This window comes from Strigops habroptila, chromosome 2 (genome assembly GCF_004027225.2).
Source record: "Strigops habroptila isolate Jane chromosome 2, bStrHab1.2.pri, whole genome shotgun sequence".
NCBI classification, from domain to species: Eukaryota; Metazoa; Chordata; class Aves; order Psittaciformes; family Psittacidae; genus Strigops; species Strigops habroptila.
Genome location: NC_044278.2, coordinates 106,841,387 through 106,868,017, shown reverse-complemented (window position 1 = coordinate 106,868,017; position 26,631 = coordinate 106,841,387). Strand labels below are relative to the sequence as shown.

Genomic DNA, 26,631 nt, shown 5'->3' with positions numbered 1-26,631 from the left:
GAAGATGGGTTTTTTTCAGTTGAAAGCAAAATTGAAGTGATAATGCACTTTAGTATCACCAAGTCACTTGAACTGAAAAAGACTATGGTGGATAGCAGCTGTCCCTCGCAAGAGCAATGCCAGGTCTCAAAATAGCAAATCTATTTACAAATGTCACCTACCAACTGGCAGAAAACTATTAAGCATTTTTTATGCTTAAGACAGTTTTCTTTGCTCGCCTGCCTGAGCCCCTCTGACAGTTGCTCTCAGAGCGTAGTGTTTAACACTGAACTCTCCATCTTCAAAACTGACCGATCAACATGACTGTTCTATAGAGCCTCCTCAGAGCTGTTTCATGGATTCACAAAGTATTAAGTAACACACAACATTGTTATTAAGCCAAAAATATTTATTCAAGCTGTAAATGCTATGCAGTATTCAGTTATTGGATGGGTTTAATATAAACATCTACTGCATAATATTGGTTCCTTAGGAATCCTTGTATACTATCTGAACCATTGCCCTGTCGCTGTACAGATCTCTTACAAGAAAACTTGCAACTTTTTTTAAGACCTCAACAATTTGAGAACAAAGGAGGAAATACCATAGAGAAAATCCTGCAGTACCGGAGCAACGCTTAGTGTGGCAGTTTTCACCCATGCTAATTGTTACTCACATGTAGGCTGGGCTTCTGGGCCTGTTTGGAAAAGAGTTTGTAGAAAAGCTGTGACAAATTCTACTTTGAACAGAAGGATTAGCTGCCAATTCTTCCATGTCTGGCTAAAAGCACAAGGGGGGTTAACAAACGCTCTCTCACCAGTACAAATGACAGTTAAAAGAACTGACTTTTGAAACAGAATGCCCCAAAATGCTTGTCTGGCTGTTGCAACAGGTTCAGTGTTCATACACTGCGGTAGGCGTAGGTGAGTTAACCCACAGCACAGCACACCGTCCGGAAACAGCTTCTGCACCCAACTGCCACCACTGCAAACGAATGAGGCTCATCCAAATGAAAGCTTTACCTGGATAACTGGCTGGGAAAAGCTTCATTAGATGAGAAGTATGACTGGAAGTTTTGCTGGCCTTGTTTAGTTACTGATATTTTTGTTAACTAACTCATTCAAAGCCTTACAGCATGGGTTTGACAGTTAGGAGAGAGAGAGGGTTAGTATGAGCTAGTTGCATCCAAAGATTAAGTCCCTTTTGGATTCAACGAGACAACAGGAAGTGGCCTGTGTCTCAGAACAGTGAACTACAAACACCGCCTTTCCAAATGGCTAAGCGGTTTGGAGGGGGAAGTAGAGAATGCAGCGGAACACAGACAACATGGTGTAACAGGAAACATACAACTTTTCTTACAGTACATTTATACAAATTTACAACTTTGCAAATTAAATGGCTCTATAATCACGCAAGTGCTCTTTCAGAAATAAACACAGACCAACTCAATGATATTTACACTTAGCAACCTGCTTCAGGAACAGCATGATTTTGCTATAAAGTGAACCTCCAGTGCACTGAAAGTGCAACTCACCCTTTAGAATTAACTTCTCATGCAAAACCTTGGCAAACACCACCTGGCTTTGAACAGTCACAGCTCAGCTTGTTTATTTTTTCATTCATCATAATGCAAAGACAACAAGAACTTGTCCACGTCCATGCCTGCTGGGAAAGAATTCGGTAGCTTCTTTTTCTGTAGGAGAGGAAGAGAACAGCTGTGTTAAGTACTGAGAGCCTGGGGCTGCTGAAGAATCTACAAGCATCCCTTTCTTCCTCAGCCTTCCCTCCGCCCTGTAGCTGTAAGTGCAGCAAGCCCACCCCGGAGCAGAGCCGGGAATGGCTGTGTGCTGTCACGGTAGGGGACAGGAGTAGCTGAGCGCTCTGCTCCAGCAGGAGCCCATCCAGCGTCCAGGCGGGCATGGCCTCTGGCTCCTCACGTCCATAGGGGTAAGTCAGTGTTTCTCAGTATTTCAGGAGTATGCTCTAAGCCCGGTGAGTTACAAAGCCATACCATGTTTTCTTTTTGATTCTTTTTTTCTTGACACACCTTTGCTATTTGCCATTAAATCCTCAAGTCAAAGGCATGGTGCTGTGGACTGCAGAGACTGGGAATACCCAAAATGTGGATTCCTAGTCCTGATGGTAAACAGGGATGCAAGAATGGCTTGAATTCTAGCAAGGCCTAGTCTGAGTTTGGCCTATTTCCTACATTCCACCTAGAAACTTAGTCTGAAGTCAAGAACTTAGAAATTCATTTAAGTTTTAAGAGACATAATTAGATTTCCATAGGTATGTGCGGTGTCAGTAAGAGTTACCTGTGGGTATCTGAAGACTATCACAGAATCATAGATTGGTTTGGGTTGGAAGAGACCTTAAAGATCATCTAGTTCCAACCCCCTGCCATGGGGGGACACTTCCACTAGAGCAGGTTGCTCCAAGCCCCGTCCAGCCTGGCCTTGAACACTGCCAGGGATGGGGCAGCCACAGCTTCTCTGGGCAACCTGTGCCAGGGCCTCACCACACTCAGAGTAGCGAATTTCTCAATATTTAACCTAAATCTCCCCTCTGCCAGCTTAAAGCCATTCCCCCTTGTCCTGTCACTACATGATCTTTCGAAAAAGTCCCTCTCCAGATTTCATGTCGGCCCCTTTAGGTACTGGAAGCTGCTCTAAGATCTCCTATGAAAACTGTTAGTTCAGAGTAGGCTGAAGAGGAAAAGTTAGTAAATCTGACAAATATAAACAGCACGTCAGGGATTTGGACTAAGACCTCTGAACCATCCCTTCATAAATACCTATATAGATGACTAATACATGTTTAGAATTAAGAAGTAAATGGCTGCACTTGCCTTTATTTTCTTCTTCTTTGATGGTGTTGGAGAGCTCTGAAGGTCTTTCCTAGTTGCAGAACGAGAATTTCTCTCACCCTCATTCAAGTCCTCCAGTTTCCTTTTCTTTACTGTGCTCCTTACGGACCGGAACTGCTGGGTGTTGTCCTTCAGGGGGGTTGCAGTGCTAGTCCTGGCAATGGCCGCCCGGGACAGGATCATGAGCGTGTGAGCGGCCATGCTGACACTGTTCTCACTGCCTGTTTCGCTGGCCGGGCTGCAGGCGGGCAGGTCGGGGGTAGCAGGAGGCACCATGATTCTAGGGGTGGTGCTGTCCTCATTGAAGCGCCGACACATGGGTGTCCGCACACTGTCTGTGGTATCATCTGTGTGCCTGTCCCCAACTCCAGACGGCGTACGGGGGACGGGCAATTCTCCGTTCTCAACCGTTTTACTAGTGGGGCTGTGCCACTGAATGTCTTGCAGCATTTCCACACACTGCTTAGTGAATGGGCTTGACAGGCAAAGGCCTTGGCTGGAAACTTTAGCTGGTTCTCGCTTTGGCTCCTTTGAAGACAAAGAAACAGACACTGAGGATTTGCCATTCCCGTTCGACAGCGACCCTTGCTTTTTGTTCAGCTCTGGCACCGAAGCAACTGTCTTCTCATTCCACAAGCTAACACTCTGTTGGCCATTTGAGAGTTTGGCAGTGTCCTGGCTCTTCTGTTTTTCATCAGTATCCCTTCGTAATTCATTTTCTTTATTTGCTGTAGTCTTGTGGAAGGGATCTAAGGGAAGCCCTGCAGCTGCCGCCTTCCGCTCGGGCTGCGGCTCCTTTGCAGATGCGCTTCTGTTACTACCAACTTCTGGCTTACAGAGAATTCTAGGCAACGTTTTATCTTTCTCTCTCTTTGCTCCCTGTGCCTTAGCAGAGGACGATGCAGAGTCAACAGCAAATATAGTATTTTCGTTTCTTTCTTTCTGGGACAAACTCTTAGTAGTCTGAATTTGGGTGTTTCCTCCTGGAGCGGGTAGGACGTTATCAAAGCAAAGCACTCTCCTGTGACTTTCACTTTGTCTTGAACTTGAGCTTGTGCTTTCTACTGGTGCAACAGGTACGTTCTCCTCCACTTTCTTTCCCAGCTCTGCAGTGATAAGCTTGTCTGAGTTTCCAGTCCTGAAAATGAGACAAAAACACTTCAGCAACATACTTGTTCTTACCAGTCAAGTCCATTTCAGCTGGCTGGAAGTGCTCACCTGGCCCTCAAAACACCTGCTTAAAGCTCTCACTATTCTCTAAATGTATTTTATCAACACACAGACACCAGGAGTAAGGGATGACAACTGCAGAAAGCTCAGAGAAGGCCAAAAAGGATGACAAAAAAAGTACAAAATAGAGCCTGTACAAAGAACAAGTAGGTAGACTGGGGCTCTTCAGCCTGGAAAGAGAGATGACTGAGGGGAAATGTAAGAGAGCTCTGGGAAGAAGCCATCAAAAAGGAAACTACTGTAACTTCCAATGGAATATCAAGTAAAAGTAATACCAGGTTGAAAACACAAGGAGGCTTTGACAGTGAATGTAATTAATCCTGGGAACTTTTTTACCCTGGGTTATTTGTGGATGCTGCTAGTTCACTTGAGATCAAAAAAGAAACTGAGTGCATTCATGACATGATAGTCCATCCCAGAGTACTGGTTGTAGCTCTGGAAGTCCTTGGAGCTGAAGCTGCCAAGAGGCTCTCAGAATATTCTGGGCAATATCATTATACTTGTACTCTCCCCTATGCATTGCTATAGGTGACAGGACAGAGCAAGACAAAAAGCTTCCAGTGGGCATCTGGGTGAGAGCACACAGACTCCCTCAGGCTGGGTCTCCCCTGGACAATCAGCCACGTGAGTGTGAAAAAGCCACCACTGCGCTGTAGTGACGCCAAGAGGAGGGTGTTACTGCTCTGCCAGCTCGCACCACTGTTACGTCTGTGCCCTCTGCCTGCTTAAGCTGTGTTTCCAAGAAAAGCTTCTTCATACTCATCTCTGCTGGCAAGATAAGCCTGTGCAGATAAGCCTTTATGGTTTGCAAGAGGAAATGGCAAATTAACTTTGGGATGGTAACTCTGGTACCTTTGGGGCAGTAAAGCAGGTACCGGCGGGGACAGTTTGTTCTATTTCTGTGAAATTTGAGATGAGGCAGAAAGGGTAGAGAGCAGAAATGAGAAATGACATCTCTGTACAGGGAACATTTTGCTCGCTTTGCTCTGCAAAACATACATCTGGAGATTGACTACGATTAACAGAAAGCTGAATTATCAAAGTGATATTATCCAAAATCTTGCTTCTGTGGCTTTTTAAAAATCACTAGTTTTTCCAGGAACAGATATATCAACGTATACAGTATATTTTTTTTAATAAGCTGACTTTATTGTTCCTGGTTTCTTCCACTTTCCCAACATTTTAATTGAGTTCTGAATAGGTAATTTTTTTTTTTGTTTTATTTTTACAATAAAAGAATGTTTCACCTCTAATATTTAAACTGAATTTCTTATCTCCTCCTACACTCTTCTGCTCATTCCAACATCCTTTTGTTTCTTAAGTCCATTAACAAGGAGAGTGACTACTGAAGCCTTGCTTTCTCTTCTCTCACTTGCCCAACAGAAAACTAGTACCTATCCCAACTAGCATTTAAGTGATATTCATCACTATAAAGTTAGCATGCTGTTCTCCTCACCATCTTTCCTTTGGCTTTTCACTTTAAAGGACCAAGCAGTGCTCTAATCTGCACAGCTGGAACACAGCTGCAGAACCCAATCTAACAAGCTCTACAGGGTTTGGACCAGAGAATGGTAAAGGCAGCGAGGCTGTACTACAAAACCATGGGCAATACTCACCTGAAAAGGTAAAAAAACGGGTTTTAGTCATAAAAATCTCCCAGCAAATGTAACAGGCAATTTCTCCTAGCTTGCACTCCCCTCAAACAACTTTTATTTGACAATTGAGATAGGACAAGTAAACACAAAGTTACACAAAATTAGTAGCACCAGAATTCTAGCACATGCTGCACCAGTACTAGCACACATCTGTACCAGTGCTCCCAGCAGACCAACAGGAAGTAATAAAGGGGGTGCTTGTGCTATTGTTAATAAAAGCTGCTCTCCTCTCCACCAATACTGTTCAAAGCAATTCATGGCAGGAAGAAGCAAGCAGGCTTGAACAGCTGCCTCTACCGACCTTTGTGTTCGAGAACTTGCGTGGTTCAAAGGCTCAGCTACGCTTGGTACCAGTTTTCCTGGAACAACAGATGAAGTATTAATAAAGCACAATATTCCAAGGAAATCATCTCACAGTGAATACAGTGACTTCTCACCTGACAGAGAACCAGTAAACAAAAACCCAGGACAAAACTCTGCCATTTTTTGGTAGTTTTAAAGTTTATAGATTAATCGATTAGCAAAGGCCACCAACTAAGGACAAACACGAAGCTTGCTGCCTACACCTAGCAGGTAGGCTTGGCAAGACAAAACCCAGGACACAAACACATGGCAGGGATTTCCAAGCGGGAAATAAACTGCAGGGAACTCTCCGTTATCCATCAGCAAAGCAGAAAGCAGAACTAACTATACAACCCCAGCTTTTTTCCTTCATTTGCAGCTTCATTCTGTTTTAATTTTTATGTGTAAGCCTTCTCTTTTCAATAAGCTAGACAGGCTAAAGCCTAGGCTTTCCTTACAACTCAATTTATTTTCTATATTCCATTATTTTTCTTTACCCCCTCCCAACGCTGAGAAATGAATGGAATTCCAGTCTTGTTTCAATTTACTATATAAAGAGGCAAGATCTCAATGAAATTAATATACCCAAGCATATACCTGACATGGCAAAGAGAAAACAGATAGCGGAGTGCATATACAACTCTTCTACTCAGGATTTTCCTTAATAAATGTTTAGGATTGCTGACTCTTCTAATAACGTCTTTGTTACCAGGTGGCTTGGTTTCAATGGCAGCAGTAAATGGTACTTACAACCAACAAGATGAAAAATAATCAGAAATATACAGAAAGTAAACTTTCAAAACTGCATTAGAGTATTGAAACATTACATTGTGAAATAAGCTTGGTCCCAAACTGGAATTATTTTATATGCTGGAAGTTCTTTGTAAACTGAGCAGATGCAGTCACTAACTGCAGGTACAGGCCTCTTGCAAAGCCACCCCAGCAGTTACGTGGCAGAGCAGTGGTATGCATAAAACTTCATTCTTCAGAACTGCCATGTCTTTAGAGCTCCCACTTTTCTTCCACCCTTCTCAAGAATGCAAGGCAGGTACCTGTATTAGTCTTGTTTCTTGCTCCAGGTATCTTCTGTGACTTGGGAGGGATGGGTAGTTTTGGGACACTTCTGTTGCACACTGGATTAGCCACAGGCATATGCAGAACCTAAAAGAATCAAAATATTCCATTATAATTTATCAGAAGATTCCTGATCAGTTCAGCTTTAATTCTGAAAAGTTCTGTGACGTGCTACCTGGCGGGCGGGTGCTGAGAACGTATTTCCATTTTGTCCTACTACAGAGAGAGGTATCATTCCCACCATTCCTTGCAAAACAGGCTGCACCGGAGATGCAATTATAATAGCAGAACCTAAAAGATATCAAAGTGTTACAACTGTACAGAAACAAAGAACATTTCGGTGAAAAGAAAAGCTTCAAGACAGGTTTTCTTAAAATGATGCATGGTCAAACCCGTGGCAAGAAAAGCTCTGGCTTTTTAGGAAACCTTCACTGTCCTTACTATACAATACTACTAGAAAAACTAGAAAACAGGGTAAGTCAGTCCTGGGTTTATTTTTAGTTTATATCAAGTTCTTTAGTTAAAGTCTGTTTTCCTTTTTAAGAAATGGTTCCAAATTAAGCTTGAAGTCTGACAAACCCATGTTAAGGCTTGAACTTTGAATTGGTTTGCAACAAACAGTAACACCAAAAGCTCATTTTGCTGCTTAGCAGAAACAAACTATTTGCATCCTACCCTCTACAATTATGATGCTCAAAAGCCATTACCAGAATTATGTTTCTTCCTTCCAGTGTACGCATAACACCCTCCCCTTACGAGCACACAAGCTGGAAAAGGCTATGTCTATGATCCATCATGGATATTCCTGGCTGGTAGAAGGTGTTAAACATAGTACACAAAGATTCTGGTTCATTAGTGGGTTTGAGATTAACTATTAAAAAACCCCCCACAAATAAAAACCATAAAGCACAATAAGACTAATCCGGAATACTGAAGCCAAAGTTTCCCATTTAACTATTTTAACTGCTGTTAAAATAGTTGTTTTCGAAGAGTTATTCTAAGAGGATGCTGATGTCCAGCTGCCAGACATACAGGGATTATAAAATGGAAACCATTACAACACATTCATTGAAAAGTTGCCAAAAGTGAACAAAAAATTTATTCCACACTGTTCTTCAGTTACATGAGCACTACCAGGAAAAGTATCACATGCAGAAGAACGGGCAAACTTCTGTTCCATTCTCTATGGAAAAACCAGGTTTTCTGCATAAAGAAATCCCAATGACAGAAAATGTCTCCCAGCACCCTGAGGTCTTGCGCATACTGCTGCAGTGCCCTCTGACCACAACCAACTCACTACACACAGAAATTCAAAGATAAGTGTAACAAGTTTTTGGTTTTGGAAAGAAACCTAAATGTGTAATCACAGCTGGCTGATTGGTGGGTTTCAGAGTTCACAAAGCACCAAATTTTTTTATTGCTGTAGTAATAAAAATGTTTGTACCAGCAGAGATTTTACATTATAGAAAGAAATCATGTTATACTTTTAAAACATACTGTCTAAATGTAGGAGAGGTTATTGGAAAATAAAACAAAACAAAACAAGGAGTCATTTTGGAAGGATCATCTGTATCTAGCCAGTTATCAAAGCTAAATATGGATACCTGTAACACACAGCATTCTATTTGTAACAGGAGTCTTATTAAAACAAAACAAAGAAAAATTATTTAGCCAAAACAACAAAATCTTTTCTTGTGTAAGCCAAAATGTGTTTTCTACATTTATCACTGCTAAAATTATATCATTTAAGCTTCTGAAATATGAGGCTATTTTTTTCCAAGCAGCCTGGTCAATGAGTCTTTGTAGTTTGTATTTCTAGTAGCAACTACTATACTCAAAAGCTACATGACTCCTGGATAGTTTCAAGGGGCAGATACAGCAGTGTTCAAAAAAAATGGTTTACTTTTCACGCAAAAAAGGAATAAAACCACTATATAAACACCACATTTTCAGTCATTTTCTAACAATGAGGTTACCTTGTGGGAAGTTTGGGGAGACAGCCTGGTTTGCTGCAAATGTACTGCTGGATCTAGGAGGAGTCCGTAACTGTTGTACTGCTGGAGCCTGGGCAGCAAGTGGCATAGAATTGCTGGGCAATACGACGACATTTGACGGTGTTACAGCTGTGCCCAAGGCAGCTGGATCAGTCACACAGGTGGCTATATAAAGGTTGTTTGAATTCCCAAAAGCTGTGCTTGTTGCTGGCATCAACTGTATAAATCCCCCTTCCTTGGAAAGGTTAGTTGTGCCTGCAACTGAAAAAACAGTGCAGTCTTCATTCTGAGTGTTAACTGAGGTGACCACAGGATCCTTGGGTCTAAGCACAAGAAGATTCTGCTCTGCCAAAGCTGAATCCACGTTTTTTTCAGTGTCTTCTGAAGTCAGACATTTGGACAGGCCTGCAGTTTTGGTTGGGGATTTGGCTGGAGAAGACAGTATTATAGTTGGCAAATTTTCTCCTGTGATGCTGGAAACAGCATTATTTAACTCTGTGTCAGATGAAATAAACGGATCATCACTGATGATGATCTTGAGGGACATTATATTAGAAGGATCGACATCCATCGGTTGACTGCTAGAAGATACACTGCTTATACTTTTGGCCTCAGTACCTGACTCATCCGTTGAGGATGCAGTTTCTGGGAGAGGAGAGTGGCATATTTCAGACGTAGTAAGAGTATTTTCAGTGGGTACTACAGAAATTTCTGTACATGCATCATCACCAGAAGAGAAATAGACATTATCAGCATCTACTTTTGTAGAAGATGAAGGTTCCTGCGCTTCCCCTTGTGTTCCCTCTGAGCTTGACAGTCCTGAAGGGAGGTTTAAATCTTTCTTACAAGGCTTATCAAGTGTATGCTGATCATTTGTGCAAGTCTTGTTGGAGGTATCAACAACTTCAGGCTGTAACTCTGCTTTGTCAAGATCTGAAACCTTCACTGCAGCTCTTGCAGCACAGTCTGACTGCGTGCTCTGCTCCTGATGGACAGAGTTCTCCTGTAAAATACCAGGTAAGGCGGCTGTACCATTTGTTATGTCCTGCTCCTTTCCTGCATCTGCTGATGGGCTAGAAATTGAGGAATTGGTTTTTCTCAGCAGTACACTGTGGCCAGGGCTCCCATTAGAAGGGCTTTCAGTAAGTGTTTTTTCAGCTAGTGATGTATCTGGTGATAAGTAACATTTACTTCCAGAACATGTTCTGTTTTCAATGGCTGTACTTCCCTCTGCCAATGAAATCAAAGAAATCTGCGGACTACCAGAATGAACATATTCTAAATTAGGACTACTCTGAGCACTATGACTTACTGGTCCTTTTCCAATTTCCACAGCACTTTCACTTTCAGATACTAATGCAGGCAACTCTTTTTTATCGTAAGAATCTCCACAGCATTTACTATCAGAACTTTGTCTCTTGTCAGGTTCAGTCAAACCAGGCACAGAGTCAAAAGCGATTTCAAGCTCTCCAATATGTTCAGGGGCAACAGTTTTAAGTACTTCAGTCTGCTTCCTTGGTCTACAATTCCCATGCAGCTGGTCACTAGTTGTATTTTTCTCAGCTGTATCATCCTCATTAATGCTGGTCTTCAAGGCACATGATGCTTCTCCTAACTGAAAACCTTTACAGGATAGTGATTCTCTAGAATTATCACCTGTAAAACAAAGAATAAATTAGTTCCATAATTATCAAACAGATGATCCTTTTACAGTGTTTTAGAAGCAACTTAGTTTCATGTGAAACAGTTTTTCATTGAACTGTGAAGTCGGAATAATGCTACTCATCCTTACTTTCAAGCTAAGCAGAAAGTATATGAAATGGACGGCCGTGTACATTAGGCAATCTGGCAAATCAGTTTGTACATAAGTAGTAAGCGTACAAATATTTAGTGACTTAAGCAAATGGCTTAAGTTACTTAAGTTACTAAATCAGATTTCCAGAAGCACAAAAAGCCATCTCAGGATAAAGACCTCTTGGCTCTATTTCTCATAGGCTTTTGCTGAATAGCTGCTACTGATGGACTGTTGCTAAGAACAGGGTAGACAGACTAAACGCGCCTTTTGTCCAGAGCAAGTATCTTTTTGCGTATTAATTAGCCAATACATTACAAAATAGAGAGAAAAGATTAATATGGTTGGATGTAAAATATTAACTTTATGTTTTCCACAATGAATATTGCAAAGCATCTCTGTTTTGAATGAGAAAACAGATTTGCAGGTATTTTGATTTCATTTAGGAGCTTATCGAGTACAACTTGTAAGTACACTGATGGATTACTGTTAAATTTAACAGACAAACTTTCTAACAGGCTGGCTGTATCCATATGTTCATGCAATGTACATGTCAGATTGCATATTACCATTGAAAACAGAAAGATTTTGAAATGTACAAATTGTCTGAAAATATTTTCATAATGAAAAGAGACTAGAAAAGATCTTGAAGGAAAAAAATAACCAAAAAACAAGCCAAACCAAAACACAACAACCTACATATACTAGAGTCTTCTGTTCCTAAAGAACTTTCAAGTGTTTCCAGGTTATCCTCATTCACCAAGATTGCATTTTCTACTCCAGTCTGACCAGAAATACCAGCAGGTAAGTTCTTGTTTACTTTGCTCTTTCCTGTTTACAAAATAAAGCAATAAGAATGATTAAATATGAATTTTACACACAAATGTGATTACATTTTAAATGAAGCATGGAGATTCCATATTCAAGAAACGCAATCCTAAACTCAAAGAACTATTTGTCCATATTCATTACAAATCCAGAAATAGCATTAAGTCCTTACTTTTTATGCAAGGATATCCCTGATCAGACAAGCAGAAGAAATTCACAACAGCACAGAAAACCAAGTGTGAACTATCATCCTTTAGACCAGAAGAGTCTAAAATAACAGCAATAAACCAATCACTGAACTAGCACAAACCCAGAATTTCAGCCACAAGAAAATGCTGCACTTCACAGTCATGTATAAATATAAAAATCTGATTCTGAATTGAGGGATGCAGGAGCCTTACAGTCCATTCCTGTTGCGAAAGAGGCTGGCTTAATTACCTTTGCTTCATCAAGCAATAGTCAGGAAAACTCATCATTCATAATGCTTTATATTAATGGTACAATTGAGTACAGTATGTCCTACCATAATCAAACAAGTCAAAGAGTGCCTGAAAAGCTGGATCGGATTCTGTCTGTTCTAGAATGTCCTGTATAGCTTCTTCTGACATATGAATTTCACCCTGAGAAAAGACAAGACATAGATAACTGTCAGACACCTATTTCCATAACTTAAAAGGAAAACGGACAAGAACTGTTTTCTTTTCAGATTGTTTTTAGTTCTATTACTTCTGCTCAGCACTGAAACATAGAAACTAATGCTCGACATACTTCTGCCACAAATTTAACATCTGTTAAAAAATACTAGTGATTTAGTTTAAGAAATAAAGTCCCCCAAACATCTTCATCAGACATTACACCCTGGATACGCACACTGGAGTATTCTCCTCATAATGACCAGCGCTGCTTACGAAGGACTAAATCTCAGGCCTGCACTAGCCAACCACTGGGGAAAAATCCCCAAATTAACCTGTATTTCTCGGTTATGCATATGTCTAGAAGACAATGCTAAGCAAAGGGAAGTTTTACTTCCTTTACCCATTACAAGTTCTAGAATATAACTTCCAACTACTTTTCTGTGGCATAGAATTGGAAGGCACAACTACATAGGATGCTGCTCTATGGTTCCTTTTTCAAGCTGACTTGTTTGGTAGCAGCCCAGGAAGAAAACGAGCAGGGCACTCAGTACTTATTCTAGTGTTCAAATACAAAGTTTCTCCTGACTTCCCAGAGATCCTGTACAGTCTTTGATATGGTGGTTCTAAGGGCAGATATCCCATACGGTAGGCTCGATTATTTTGTCTCAGCTACTCTAACTAAACCAAGAAGCTGCTTTGATTTTGTTCTGCTCAGAAAAATGGGATACAGTTTTCAGCTATGTATTTTGACAACAATTGACCTAAAAATCACCATGTGACAGAAGAATAGCTTTTAAAAACCAGACACCTCTGCTTCATAAACAGGCAACTGCCTCTACTCTCCTGGCTTTTTCATGAAGGCCATGAAGATTATACTTTTCCTCATTAAGAGCCCTTCATAACTGTGTGATTGCCAGGTTGAGGGTTGCAGGAGCACAAAGGAAGAACACTAGAAGTTTAGTTTGTAGAATGTACATTTCCTCCAAAAGCAAGAAAATACTAACTTTGAAGAAAAAGCGTCCCTAGTTAGGCTCCGAAGACAATTTCTCTTGCTATACTAGACAGTCCATGTTTATCTTGCAGCAAATCAGAGTATCAGATTAGACTAAACATGTTTGGAGACTGCCAAGATATTTTAAATTCCCTTGTCTTTTGCAAGGCTATTGATCAGATCCCCAGTCAGAAGCTGGTCCCCAACTACTGGTACCAAAGATCCAGTGACAAGCAGGCAGCTGGTGACTGTGGGAAGCATACTTAAATTTCAGTCTGAGGGTAATGTTAACAGCTAACCACTGCTAGAAGCAATCCCACTCCCTTGGCTTCTAACCCTGCTGCATGCTTGTGCTGTCTTGTACAGGCATTGGGAATGAATTTAAAGTGCAAAACTGGCTCAAAACAATCCTGTTAGTTCAGCTCCGGGAACCTGCCCGCTACCAAACCAGACGAGTTAATGCCTATGCAAGGGAAGTTGTGGAACTGCCCCTGGGCAGAAGCTAGCCTTTAGATAGGCTTAACTGTAGTGTAAAACAAACAAATGAATAAAAAGAAAGAAGACAAAGAGGAGAGCAATCTCAGATATCAGATAGGAGACAGAGATTCAGTATAGTTCCCATAACTGATCATTCTCATGTGCCTGGTCTTAAAAATGTGAGCATGGCAATCTACACCTACCTGAAGTCCAAGAATTTCATCAATTGAAGTCTCTTGTTCCGTGGGCCCACTGTCTGTCTGTTTAGGGACCTGAGCGACATTGCCATCACTGGAACACATCATTTATTAGTTCAGAACTCAAAAATAAATCAAATCAGAATACATATGCAGTACAGAGTTCATTTTGTTACCTGCCCAGGATTTTGTTAATGTTCTCAGCAAGCTTCTCCTGAAGAGATTTGTTGCTCAAGATCTTTTCTCTGGCATTTTCAATAACCAGTTGCTGGAAAACACAATTTTAAAGTGGTCAGGTTTCTATTTTTATCATCACTAGAAAAGGAGCATGAATCTCCAACTGACTGGTAATAAAAAACCATATAAAATCAATTTAACAAAGAGAACACTCTTGGTAACAGAGCGACAGCCAATCTGTGACTGCATGACATTGCTATAAAAATCATCCCAAACACATTCCTCTACTTCTACTCTCCTGAAGTACAGCAAGGCTTATTCTGCCTTGTTTTCCATTCTCTACAAAATTACTGTATTCTAACACTTTACAGGTATCTTAGCAAAGCAAATATATCAAGGAAAAAACCCTCTACATAGCCATGCCATCCTCACTAGATTATTACACAGAATAGTTCAAATACAAAACAATAGCTTTATCTTCTAAAGGTAATTGTAATAAAACCCAAGGTAAACAACATGTAGAAGACTAGTTCCCTTTAGTCTGAATTTTTTCCTTAAATGTAAGTACCTTCCGTAAGTATATACTCACTGGGAAGTTACCATCTATGAATTCTTCAAGGGGCTCACTTTCTGCTACTACTTCATCAGAACTTCTAGTTGCTGAAAGAGGTCCGCATGTTGTAATACTTTTCCTCTTCTGAGATTCACTGAAACATTCCAGGAAATTTATGATGTATTTGTGAGAACATAGCAAACAATACACCTAATGTTCAATAAATCAAGTGTTTCTCTTCCTTCTTAGCAAATGAAAGATTTTAATTACAGAAAATTAACTACATATTGGAAATACAATAAAAGCCGATACCTGATTCATTATGTCACATGCATATATTGTGTTCCACTCCACAGAAGTTACAAACAAATATGCAGGCTGTGGATAAACAGCACAATGGCAAATGGAATTCCATATCCACTATTCAGTATTTCCCTCCACTCCCCCCCCATACACGTGACTAACTGGTTGTACAGGTTCTAATTAACTGCCACTCAAGAAAAAGATCTGGGCATCACCACTGAAAACAAAGACCTCTCAAGAAGCAGCTGTTGTCAAAGAAGCAAACAAATGTTATGTTGCATAAGAATTTAGATGATGAATAAGAAATATAATGTTTTTATATGAGATCAGGGTGTAGACTCTTCTGAAACCATCCATCAGCAGGGGCACTAAAATCACTTACATACAAAAAAAAATCATTTAGGAATAGAAAGGACTTGGAAAGAGTACACATGAATAAGGATCAGGGAAAATGATAAGCAAAACCACCGACCGGGATTTAGTCAGGGATAAAGACAACAAATGTAACACAAAGAGACCAGCCAATTCATTTAAAATAAAAGGATATTGGAATGAAAGGATAAAAAATTGCAAAGCTAGCATAAGAAAGGGGTTTTTTACACCACTTTTAGTGTGAATATGAAAATTTTTGCCAACAAAATTTACTGAAGCCAATAGTTTTTCTAAGTTAAAAATAGAAAAAATGCACATTTAATCAATATTGAGAATTTTCATAACTGATAAGGATATTTTGGAAAGAACACTAAGTCTGAAGATCCAAGATTATTTCCCTATGTCTAATAATGGAATAATGTGAAGACCAGCTGTAGGCAATAAAGAAACACAAATAGCCTCCTATCTGTTTGTCCTGGGTTCAGCTGTAAGTTATTTTTCTCCTTTCTAGTAGCTGGTGCAGTGCTGTGTTTTGGCTTTAGTCTGAGAACAACGCTGATAACACACCGATGTTTTAGCTGTTGCCCAGTAGCGCTTACCCTGATCAAGGACTTTCCAGTCTCATGCTCTGCCAGTGAGGAGGGGCACAAGAAGCCGGGAGGGAGCAGAGACAGGACACCTGACCCAAACTAGCCAAAGGGGTATTCCATACCACAGCACGTCATGCCCAGTATAGAAACTGGGGGGAGTTACCTGGAATGCCCAGATCGCTGCTTGGGTCAGGCTGGGTATCGGCCGGGGGGTGGTGAGCAACTGTACTGTGCATCATTTGTGTTGATTGTTTTTTTCCCTTCCCTTTTTAGTTTTATATTCTCTCCCCTTGTTATTTCCCTTATCATTATTGGTGGTAGCAGTAGTGGTTTTGTAGTATACCTTAGTTACTGGACTGCTCTTATCTCAACCTGTGGGAGTTACATTCTTTCGATTCTCCCCCCCATCCCTCCAGGAACAGGGAGGAAAAAGAGGGGGGAGTGAGTGAGTGGCTGTGTGGTTCTGCCGGCTGGGCTAAAACCACGACACTATCTAATGTTAAGTTCTTTGGCTTTCCTTTCCTTAGTGAAACATCACACACTGGCTGCTCTCAATGGATCTTAAACATGAAACACTCTACCATCTAAGAAAACTTATGCTAGTGGTTGGAACACCCCAAAAAGCTCTACAAGATCTTAAAAACCATCAAACCAACAAAACCCGCCTGTGTTTACCTTTTCCGTCTTCCTGGAGAGAGCAAGTTTGAATGAAGCTTTCGTTCTTGTGATGCTGGTACCTGAATGTGGATGAAATCCCCTGCTTCATAAAGAGAAAAAAAAAAGAAGATCCTGATGCCAGTACTTTTTCTAGTGACACTGTTAAAGCACTACAGATAACTGCCCATCACGTACTATGCTCCAACCAACCTCCTTGGGAATTCATAAAACATAATTTGGTATTACCATGAAAATCATTCTTTTTAAATATATCCTGAAAAAACCCACGCACTTGATGTGGATCATCCCTATCTACTAAAACAAGTGTCTAGGGTAAGGGTGAGACCACAGGATAGAGTAACGACAGATTAATGCACTTCTGATCTCTGCACTCACATTAGCAAGCAAGTATACAAGAGCCATTTCTCTTTTGGGCACTCCTTTTTTTAATCATCTGAACCAGTCTGAAGAACTAAGGGAACAAAGCATGAATTTTCTGGAACTTCTTTGGTGGAAGATGATTAGCCCTGAATTTAGAAAACTTCCATCTCTATTAAATTTTTCACAGAAACAAAAAAAACAGGTTAAAAACATGTGCAACTTACTGCTGCTCTTGTTTTCCTGGGATTGTGACTGGTGCACAAACAATGTATTCAGTCTTGTCTGTGATACGCTTTGATTTATTGTTGCTCTGTGAATAACTTGAGGAGATACAACAGAAGAGGAATTCTGTGGCCCTGATTGATAGGCTACTGACAACAATCCTGAGTTTGTAGGAGTTGACTGCTGAAGCATTCTCTGTCTTTTCATTTCCACAATTCCACTTCTTGTACGTGCTGGAGATAATAAAGACAAGATGGAAATATATGATACGGGAATTTTAAAAGACTGCTGATTTTCCAAGACTTGATTAAGGATACTCCACAGAAACTTTTTTACATTCAACAACTAATCCATGAAACTCAAAAAGCAAGCAACACCCATTTTGTCTTCTGTGTTACACGTTTGAGCCTGTAAATAACTCAAGAAGTTATTAAAAATAATTCAAAATAATTCAAGAAGTATAGCCAACTTTCATAGACACAGTAACCATGCTTGCTTCACTGCTTAAATATTTACAGGAATAAATCATAGCAAAAAGATACTTTATTACAGAATATACCACTCATATAATTGACCCTAAATGAAACAGCTAAACCAATGTAAGTTTCAATTTATTCATCAGAAACAATTCTCGATAAAACAAGTATCTTTTCATATTTTGCTTAGCTATATGTTTGTATGCACAAAAATTGTTTCAAGATTGTAACATATTTTTATATTCACCTTCTACAGAAATGAAACTGCATCATAATTAGACTGATTATGTTTTCAGTTCCTCTATGAACCACAAATTCAGTCAACAGCTTCAGGACTGAAACAGCAGGTTTTAAAACTTTTAACCCTGTAAACTTCTAAAAGATTTTCAGCAGAGAAGAAAATGCTATATAGAGAATTTATGTGCCTTGCAAAAAGCTCAGCTTTTCTGATTTTCCTTTCTTGATCATTACAGTAGCCCAGACTGCACTGAAGACAACAGACATGCTGAAAAAAACCTCACTGCAGAAGAGATCTGACATTTTAGGAGTAAGGCTGCGTTACTGCAGCATTCCCCCGTTTTTTGCCAAAACATAATTTGAACATAAAGCCTATTGATCCTATGGAATTGGAACAGTTACTTACTCCTTTGATTAGTAGAAAATCCTGTGGAATTCTGCATGCTCCTGAAAAATAAAGCAGGTGACATAAATAAAAGGAGCACAACAGAAACACTCAGCTACACAGTGAGACGGTATCTACCATGATTAACATCAGTCTGGTCCCAACCACACATTACTTCAGAAAACTTCAATCTACTGATTGTTATTCTTTCAAACAATGTTCACAGATACTTCAGATGAAGCTTACTGTTGTATTTTTGATTAAGTAACCACAATGGTATCAGATTCTAAATGAGTCATAGTGTATTGTTTTATTACAGGAAGGCCATGTTCTCAAACTAATGCCTGCCTTATCTGCTAGTCCTGCCTCGAAATGTCAGCCATCAGCTCTCACATACCTACCTTTTTCACTAGAGGCAATAGGGAGCAAAGCAATTCTCATACAATGATAAAGGGAGCTGGTAACATAGGGACTCATTCTTAGAGTGAGATTTTACTGTCTTGATTTCAAAACTATATTACCTGATCTGAGAAAGTGTATAGTCTAATTTTTTCCACAGAGATGACATCATTGCTGGAACTTCATTTGTTGTTTCTAAAAGAAGCCACAAAACCAAAAACAAAACAAAATTACAAATGCCTAAACCGGACATACTGAGAAAAAGTAAAATCACAAGCAAAATCATTATTATGGATACACTTCTTGGGTTTGAAAACCTAAATGAAAATGAAGCAAAGACATTCATGCTTATAATTCTCAATTGAATCTGCACACAGTGTTGTGAGCAAACACAAGCTAATGTAACCTAATTCACTTCTGGAAATGGTATTCATACTCCTAAGTCACTTGTGTGCTTTTGAACACTGTGACCAGGCAGGCAGGCCGTTAGAAGTAATGCTTTATTTTAAGGTGTCACCTGAACAGGTGAAAAAACCAAACACTTGGTATTTTCGAAGTGGAGAACATTAAAGTAAAAATCATGTAAGCAGATCAATTTATAATGTTTTTCAAGGTGCCAAGTACAAAGTATTTTGAAGAAAGCATGTTTGTGTCTTAGTTACCATTTCTATTACACCAAGCATGAAAGAAAAAATCATTCAGAAATGTTTCAAACATGATATGTCTTAAATTGCAAGTCTTAGAATTAAGCCCACTACAATTTGCTCATACAACACATATCAAAGAATTGTTAGACTTGGAAACATTCAGAAGCTCAGTAACTGCTTTTAAAACCAAGAAACACTCTAACTCCATCTCATTATTCATACAAAATAGTATTATTTTAGTTAGTTTAAAAACAAGACAAGAAACATTTCAGACCATGGGACTCTTCCTGATTATATCACAGAATATCTCAAGTTGGAAGGGATCCATAAAGATCATCAAGCCCAACTCCTGGCTCCTTGCAGGACTACTAACTAAAACTAAACCATATGACTAAGAGCATTGTCCAGACACTCCTTGAATTCTGACAGGCTTGGTGCCATGACCTCTTCCCTGGGGAGCCTGTTCCAGTGACTCTCTCAGCAAAGAATCTTTTCCTAATGTTCAGTCTGAACTTCCTCTGATGCAGCTTCATTCTGTTTCCACATGTCCTGTTGCTGGCCACCAGAGAGAGGAGATCAGCATCTCCCCCTCCTATTTATAAACAGTACAATTTTATAAGCATAAACCCATACCATTTGCATGTTTTATTACATCTTCGTGCTTTACTACATTAGAAGTTCTGCTCAAATTTGAAGTGAAAATATATGCTGTGTGCTGAAGTGAAAATACGTGTCCATATATAGGTGAAAATACTGCCTCTTCATCAAGGAGTTCACAACAGATCAATAAGAAAAATAAACCAAAATCTCATTCGCAAGGCTTACCTTTTGTTTTCATGGCTACGTATTCATTCAGAATAGTTGTCAAGTTTTTTCCACACAGGGACTGGAAAAAAAAATACTGGTCTTAGAATCTTTACTTGTAACTTACACTTCATCTGCTGTACCACACTGTATTTAAGCAGTTCTTTAAAAGACTACACCCTACTGACACTCAACACAGGAACTGTAATTCATGCTGCTGGTCTCAAGCTAGGCAGAGGGCAACCTACAGAACAAAATGCCACTATGAACACAGAATCTGAAGTGGTGGATCTCATTGCACAACACTGATACAGCAGTTAGAGCTGCATGACCTCCTGGTGTAGCAGTTAAAGCTGCATGACCTCCACTCACTTTTGTCATTATGGAATAAACCCCAAAAATACAATGATGAACAGCTGTAACAGAATAATGAGCTTGTATCATCTTCTGTCTAAAGTAAAATTTTTAACAGTCACGCAGAATTAACTTTCACATCATATTTACTTGTTCTGCTAGTAAGAAATTTTTCTTAAGAATCTGGGCAATCTATTTACATTTGGTTTTTCAAATTTTTGCTGGCCGTGGCTCAGTTCTCAATTTCCTACTCCCAAAGTACACTAAAAACTTGTAAATGAAATAAGTTCAGTGGCCTGTTTTGAATAAATGCATCAAGGCCTCAGATCTCAGAGACTTCCACAAATTCTGAATACTGTGGGCAAAATCCCAGATCATATATTTAACTGATATATTAGAGGAATGAAACTGAAAACAGGAAGAAGATGCACACATAAACATTAAAAGGTTGATACTTAACAATATCTGAGCCCTGCAATATGCACACTACATTAAAACCCCATTTTGTATATGTTGAAAATGTGAAGTATCTAATTACCCTGTAGCAGTATGCACTTATGTACATACATAACTACACACTGTATTTATGTAAACCCAAAGTTCCACATTTCACCTGGGACAAAGCAGATGATACTGATCAGAGAGGAAGCTAAACTGAAGCAATTTTTGTCAACAAAGTTTGGTAGCCTAAGATAAAGCTGAGGTACCCTACCTAAATATTTAATATGTACTTGAAATGGATGTCTAGGATAGGAAAGCGATCTCCAATAAATTACAAGGGCAGCCCCGAAGTCAATAAAACCCTCGCAACGCCCTTCCATAGATCAACCTCAAAGCTATAAAGCAGACCAAATATAATATACTGAAACCAATTTGCATATTTTACACTTGAATGTTTCTTAGTAATAAGAAACAATATAATAATAACCAAATAACTGCTAATACCACAGGATGCAAAAATAACAAACCCCAAAACCCAGAGGGCACGACCTAACTAAAAAATTTAAGCAGCATTTGTACTTGAAAATGGTACTAAATTTGTACTAAAAAATTTAAGCAGCATTGTACAAGAAGTACTTGTTACACTGAGATATCTCAATTTTCTTTCCCATGCACGCAAGACTATTTAACTTTCTGCTCTGTAATACAAACTCACCAGCAAGCAGGCTGGAATAAACCCATCCTCTGTACAGTGCTCTGCATATTCTTTCAAATCTGAGCTTTCTAGAATAAATTCACGGCAGGTAGCCAGAAGTTTTTCCTGTTGTAAATACCCTGCAAGAAATCAGATGGAAATTTTTGCTATTTTATTCATTACTCCTGCTCAACAGGCATCAAAGCATTAAGATAACCGGCTGCATACAGTGTTGAAATAAGATTTGTATGTTGGACAAGGATAGGGAAGTTATTTTCAAAGAACATACACTTTTCAAGATATTTCTTTAACAGTTAAAATCAGAAAGAACACAAAAATATTAGTGATAGCACGCAGGATTTACAATCTATTCAAGACTGGAAATGAGGCATAATGAAAAATTTCTGATTGCTCTTTAGCACAGACAGTTCTGTACAGACAGGAAAATGAAAGTTCTTGGCTCAGGAGGCTGACAAACCAACTCTCGCACAAGCTGAACAACTCAGTGTGATAATCAAATGGAATTCTCTAATATTTTGTTAACAAAATGCATTGCTATGTAACAGTAACTCTCCACACATCCTCCTGTTTCAGACCAAGTAAAACCTGTGCAGCTGTTACAACAGTGTGTAAGATTTATTAAAAAAAAAAAGGCATTGTGCAAAAATTAATAACAGCAGAACGTCTCCCCCCACTTACTGTAATTTTCATTTCGAATAGATGTACCAGCTGCAACTTGTGCTCTCTACACACCCCAAGACTATTAACTTACCTTAACAGGACATACACTGAAAAAGTTTACTGTTCCAAAATTCTATTCCTCAGCAAATATGTTCTGCTTTAATCAAACTTTTTAAGATCTGCTTTAATCTTCAAATACCCTAAACATCAAAAGATAGAAATAGACCAGTCTGAAGGAAGGATTCTAGAATGAAGAACCACAAAAGAAAATATCTCTTCTTTGTTGCTTGTAGCAGAACTGAACATGCAATGTTTTAAAGAAAGGATAATTATACAATTGTGCCTAATTATACAATGCAGGATACATATACATCGCCATATCTGTTTCAATGGAGCCCCCAAATGATCCACATCAGGTCAGGAATGCCTGCAGAAAAATGCAGCATTAAGCCTGTATGAAGACAAATACCCTTCAGCAGATCCAAGCATAGCTGGAAAAAGCAGATCATATTTCAGATACATAAGCCCTTGTTCAGATCTTCAACAAATATGCAAACTTGAAAGTTAAACACAGTTTGGGAATAACTACTGTGAGTTTAATCTCAATGTATGAGCTGGCCTATCTGACACAAAGCATTGTGGTACCTGTGGAAAAGGAAGGGCTGTCCTATTTAATTTTCCAAATACATTTTGCTAGAAAACTCTCAAGCCACAAATTGCTGGAAGCTGAAAGGGTGTTTTGGGAAAACACAATTATATGCCAGTTTTATGCCTATCCACTATACCATCCATTGTTGGCCAGGATGGAAGATGGGGTGTTAGGCTAGGTGGAGCTTTAATCTGTGTTGGTGTCATGGTTTTGACACACTCTGGTCAGATCTGTCGTTATCTCAACCCTTTCTTGGGAGCCAGAAAGGACTGTCCTGGTTTAAGCCCAGCCGTTAACTCAGAACCATGCAGCCGTTCGCTCACTCCCCCTCTTCTTCCATTTCCCTTCCAGGTGGGATGGGGAGGAGAATCGAAAGAATGTAAACCCCCCAGGTTGATATAACAACGGTCCAATAACTAAAGTATAATACAAAACTACTACTAATAATAATAATGACAAAGAAAAAACCAAGGGAAAGGAATATAAAACTAAAAAGGGAGGGGAAAAAACCCAACAATAAACACAAGTGATGCACAATACAGTTGCTCACCACCTGCCAACCAATACACATCCCGACCTGAGCAGCCATCTGGGCGTTCCAGGTAACTCCCCCCAGTTTCTATACTGGGCATGACGTGCTGTGGTATGGAATACCCCTTTGGCTAGTTTGGGTCAGGTGTCCTGTCTCTGCTCCCTCCCGGCTTCTTGTGCCCCTCCTCAATGGTAGAGCATGAGACTGAAAAGTCCTTGATCAGGGTTAGCTCTACTGGGCAACAACTAAAACATCAGTGTGTTATCAGTATTGTTCTCAGACTAAAGCCAAAACGCAGCACTGCACCAGTTCCTAAGAAAGAGAAAAATAACTGTTACAGCTGAACCCAGGACAATTGGTACAGCTTTCTTACAGTCAAACTCACGTAGACATTTATGTAAAGAGCTGCAATTTTTCTGTCTTGAACCTACTACTACAGTATTGCAAGGCGTGACCAAATGCTTGCATACAGGGACATTTGTCACATACACCAATTACACCATACACCAAAATAAGGCATTCTCAAGTTTAAAAATGCCTGAATTAAGATCTGTGCAACTGAACTCCAGTGCACACACTGTATAATGGCATAAGAGTACACAATCTTTAATGTCACCAAAAACAAATGAAAGGTACAAAAGGCATAGTACCTTCTGAACTATCTTAAAAAATGTAATAACACACATCTAACTCATAGTACACACTCACTCTTACATTAATTAGAAAAAGATATATTTTCTTATGTGTTTTTGTATGGGTGAGCTCATCTTATTTTAGTTTTGTTTGTTAAACCAATATTCATCAACCTTCAAGGGACCAGAAAGACTTATACAGAGAGGAAAAAAAAAAGATTAAAACAAAAAAGGAAGAATTGCTGCACTGGGAACCCTGTTTATCTACCCAAATTCAAAGATGCCTCATGGAAGAGGAATCCCTATTAGAAGACAGAAAGAACTACAAGGAATATCCTGTTCCACAACCTTACACTGCTCAGAAGTTTGCTACACATGATACATGCACCATGCCACAACAGAAACAAGATAGGATGGATCATCCTCAGGACACATAACATTGCCCAGTTGTATAAAGTCCCTGGTAAGCACATAAGAAAGGGTTTCTACCCAGACACTTGTAACTTAACCATATTTTTAATAGAAAAGTACAGTGAGATATCTCCCTTGCACGATTTTAAATGTTCTTTTAAAATGCATGGGGTTTCTAACAATCCTCTGTTACTTCACAATAATAAAACCATCGCATCTCTTACTAGCCTTACTTCTCAAGACAGTAGCAAGAAGCATATCAGGTAGTATTTAAAACCAAAATGTGTCAGAGAAACACTGAAGAAAAGATTCAGCCTCAATGGCTTTGCATTCAAAACCACTGTGGACAACTGAAAACTGAATCTCAACGCGAGCTGCCATGAAATCCCAGCAACCTGTGCCAAGGGGTGCTGATAGAATCACAGAACGGTTTGGGTTGGAAGGGACCTTGAAGATCATCCAGTTCCAAGCCCCTGCCATGGGCAGGGACACCTTCCACTAGAGCAGGTTGCTCAAAGCCCCATCCAGCCTGGCCTTGAACACTGCCAGGGATGCGGCTGCCACAGCTTCTCTGGGCAACCTCTGCCAGGGCCTCACCACACTCAGAGTAGCGAATTTCTTCCTAATATCTAATATCTTCCTAATATCTAATATCTAATCTCAATCTCCCCTCTGTCAGTGTAAAGCCATTACCCTTGTCCTGTCACCACATGCCCTTGTAAAAAATCCCTCTCCAGATTTCTTGTAGCCCCTTTAGGCACTGGAAGCTGCTCTAAGGTCTCCCTGGAGCCTTCTCTTCTCCAGGCTGAACAGGCCCAACTCTCAGCCTGTGTCCAGAGGAGAGGTTTTGGATCACCCCTGTATTTCTCCTGGAATCCGATACTTTACTACACCTCATTCACGAGGCAGCTGTCTGTACGCGGGCACCAGAGACCACCACATTTTCTTAGACCCGTGGAGGCACGGCCGAGGAGCAGTTACGGCCCGGCGCGCTCCCCTGCGCCCGCGGCCGCTCCGGAGGCCCCAGAGCCCCTCAAGACCGAGCTGCGTTTGTTTCCCGCTAGAGACCGGGCCGGAGGGGAGCGGGGGGGCAGCCCGGAGACCGCTGGACCCGGGGCTGTGCCTCGGAGACAGAAGCAGCGACAACCCCTGGCCTGGGGGAGATGACCGCGGCGCGGTCGAGGATCAAAGGCGCAGCCGCTCCGTGCTCCTGCCGCGCCGAGGGCGCTGCCGGCGGCTGACAGCCCCCAGCGGAGCCCCCATGGCGCGGCCGCCGCCTGCCCCCGCCCGGGAGACCCGCCGCGCCTCAGGGGCGAGCGGCGGCCCCGCCCGCCCTCGCTGGCTCGCTCATTCACCCGCTCACTCACCCAGCACCAGCCGGGCCACGTCGGACGGCAGCAGCATGGCCCGAGGCGGCGGGAACGGGGCAGGCGGGAGGCACGGGGACACAGCTCCCGGAGACGCAGCTCAGCCGCCCCGCCACCGAGGCGAAGGCGCGGAAACTGCCAGCCAGCGCCAGCCCAGCTCCTTCCGCCGGAACCCGCCGCCGCTCATCCGCTTCCAGGTCCGCCCGCAGCCGCGGCCGTGCGTGCGCGCTGCTCCGCTACAGGCTGCTGGGAGGAGAGGGGGACGCGCACCGCAGCCGCGGGCGCCCGTTCCACCCGGCCGGCTCCTACTGCCCGCCACGCCGCTCGGAGGTGGGCCCGCTCCTGTCCCCCTCTTCCGACCCGCGCCGGGTTGCGGCGGCGACGCGGTTCCCCCCTGAGGGGCTGCTCGGCCTCCCCTTCCCCTGCCCGGGCTGGAGCCCTCCCGGGTGGTGAGCCCGGCCCCGCCGCCCTTGTGCCGCTGAGGTGACGGGCGCGGGCTCAGCCCAGCGGCGGTCGTGCCGCTGTTTGGGGGATGGCGGCCCCGGCTGCGCCCGCGGGGGCCTCACGCGTGCTGCGGGGGTGCCGGAGCGGGAGGTCGCCGTGCGGG

General features: G+C 41.2%; 2 protein-coding genes across 3 annotated transcripts in view; one reads left to right on the top strand and one right to left on the bottom strand.

Annotated features, from left to right (window-relative positions):
* Positions 1 to 367: 367 nt before the first annotated feature.
* On the bottom strand, positions 368 to 26,195 carry LOC115603805 (protein NPAT). 2 transcript variants are annotated; one of them, XM_030476135.1, is made up of 18 exons: positions 26,025 to 26,195; positions 21,774 to 21,892; positions 20,285 to 20,345; positions 18,935 to 19,007; positions 18,435 to 18,475; positions 17,318 to 17,548; positions 16,731 to 16,815; positions 14,827 to 14,944; positions 14,237 to 14,328; positions 14,067 to 14,154; positions 12,284 to 12,380; positions 11,632 to 11,763; positions 9,123 to 10,796; positions 7,322 to 7,437; positions 7,125 to 7,233; positions 6,032 to 6,089; positions 2,828 to 3,983; positions 368 to 1,672 (listed from the first exon to the last, which is right to left on the bottom strand). In XM_030476135.1, exons 1-18 carry the CDS (start codon positions 26,059 to 26,061, stop codon positions 1,595 to 1,597), a joined length of 4,365 nt encoding a protein of 1,454 aa, XP_030331995.1. In that variant the 5' UTR covers positions 26,062 to 26,195; the 3' UTR covers positions 368 to 1,594. The 2 variants fall into 2 exon arrangements, with proteins under 2 accessions (XP_030331995.1, XP_030331996.1); XM_030476136.1 differs by having other exon boundaries at positions 16,731 to 16,812.
* Positions 26,122 to 26,631, top strand: part of ATM (ATM serine/threonine kinase) — a 63,037-nt gene continuing 62,527 nt past the window's right edge. Inside the window, exon 1 of the mRNA XM_030476133.1 lies at positions 26,122 to 26,354. The gene's annotated coding sequence lies outside the window, so the exon portion shown is untranslated. The remainder of the gene's footprint in view (positions 26,355 to 26,631) is intronic.